Below are 1,958 nucleotides of genomic sequence, written 5' to 3'. Positions count from 1 at the left end.
TGGTTACTTCGGTGAGACATTTTATGATAGGAAATCTAAATATTCCCTTGGCTGTCAGGTATTTTTTTAAAAATCTTCATGTGCAAAAATTGATTTAATTCTAGGCAGTCATTTTGCCCCATAACCTTCTAATTGTGGATTATTCTCTGGGTCATCCTGGGAGTGTCCATGATGCATTCGCTTTTCGATCTACCCGTCTCTATGAAGAGCATGCTGACCTTCTGCCTGATGGTCATTGGGTGTGGGCTGACAGTGCATATCCATTGGAGCCATGGTGCATTGCCCCTTTCAAGAAGCCTCGCAATGGGCGGTTGACTAAGGACCAGAAGACATTTAATTATCATCTCTCTAAGGTATTTTTTTTTGAGGTTTATATTTCAGTAAATTGAATTTTTTTAGATCTGTGTTCGTGTTGAACACACATTCGCTGTTTTGAAGGGACGGTTCCAGTCCCTTCGAGAGCTCCAGTTCAGAATTCAGGCTGAGAAAGACCTTGAGTTTGCCGTGCAGTGGATCAAGTGCTGCATTATCCTACACAACATGATCATTCGCTTTGAAATCGAGCATCGCAAGAGGGATGGAACATACGAGAGTTCTCTAAAGTGGGCTCGTGCTGAGGGGAAAGATTTCATTGATCGAGAAGTTGAGGGTCCAGATGGTGAAGAAGTTGTTGGGGACAGGACTTATGAAGGCACTCCAGGTCAAGCTGCTCGTGCAAGGCTGATGAATGCACTCTTTGACAGTCCTCACTCAAATGCACACCATAGGGAAGGATGATTCACCACAATGTTTGATTGAACATGTACTACCACTTAAACACCTGTACAACAAATGTATGTAGCTATGTAAATATCAATCAAGAAAGTACCAACAATTACAACACCAAAAACATGTGCATGCAATGGAAAAAAAAACATAAGGATGTAAACAAACATACAGCAACAAATGACATAGTGACAACAGATAGATGAGCGACGATGAGATGATAATGAGATAACGAGACGACAATGACAACGACGACAACGAGACGACGACAACGAGACGATGATGATGACGACGACAGAGACGGAGACGACGACACAACGAAAAAAAGACTCATCCAGCTCCTCCATCTGATGAGGCCTTGCCAGCCTGCATCATTTGGTGGTACTGGATTTTGAGTCGAAGAGTCTCTGCCTCTTTCTCGAGCACCAACGAATGTGCTTTGTGGACTCGGATATCCGTCTCGCGAAGGCGAATTTCGGCGTCTTTGGTCTGCTGCAGCCGCTGATGGCTTACAGTGGCTTGGGAGGCCTCATGTTCGCAGTTAGTGCGAAGCCACTCGTACTTCTTGACGTCGCGATTGTGCTCGCTCTTCGCGTCGAGCTTCGCGAGGAAGCGCTGGTGCTTGCTGTCGTGGCGGGACATGGCATCAGAGTGCATATTCTGGATCTCATCCTTCATCTGGTCCACCTGTTCCATCACGTCCGATTTCGCTTTTTTCTTCTTCAAACTGCCGGTGCTGGTTGGGAGTGACGTCTGGGGAGTTGGGGACACAAAGTAGTCTGACGTCGAGGTAGTATTTCATGTCGTCGACGAAGGCGTTGATGTGCTCCGCGACATCTCTGATGGTCGTTTGCGTCGTCCCCCACGGCTCAATGGCTTCTGTAAGCCAAATGCCGAGCGGTTGTTATAGGAAGATGCCGGGGATTTTGCAGGCCTGTGGAATGGTTCTGGAGCGTTAGGAGGGGGCGATGGTGACGAGGGAAGCTGCCGTTTCTTCCCTGCAACACGGGAAGAGCTACCGGTCGTCTCGTCGACCATCATATCATCATCTTCAAAATAATCTCCAAGTGGGGTGTCAAATGGTCCGCTAATGTCTTGATCAAAGTCGTCGTCCTCGGCGTTATGATTGTCGAGGGCGTCTTTTGGTGTCGGGAGACCGGGAAGGTGGAATTGGGGGGATGTATTGTAAGGGA

General features: G+C 47.4%; 1 protein-coding gene across 1 annotated transcript; it reads right to left on the bottom strand.

Moving 5' to 3' along the window:
* Nucleotides 1–867: 867 nt before the first annotated feature.
* On the bottom strand, nt 868–1,164 carry HD556DRAFT_1333074 (uncharacterized protein). The gene has a single exon (XM_041301833.1). It carries the CDS (start codon nt 1,097–1,099, stop codon nt 875–877), a length of 225 nt encoding a protein of 74 aa, XP_041165817.1. The 5' UTR covers nt 1,100–1,164; the 3' UTR covers nt 868–874.
* Nucleotides 1,165–1,958: the final 794 nt, after the last annotated feature.

This window comes from Suillus plorans (genome assembly GCF_016647745.1).
Source record: "Suillus plorans strain S12 chromosome Unknown HD556scaffold_5, whole genome shotgun sequence".
Lineage (NCBI taxonomy): Eukaryota > Fungi > Basidiomycota > Agaricomycetes > Boletales > Suillaceae > Suillus > Suillus plorans.
This window is presented reverse-complemented; position numbering and strand designations above follow the sequence as displayed.

Excerpts from the sequence above, each read along its gene's own strand:
- HD556DRAFT_1333074 (XM_041301833.1), bottom strand. The coding sequence starts at position 1,099 with ATGAGTCTTTTTTTCGTTGTGTCGTCGTCTCCGTCTCTGTCGTCGTCA.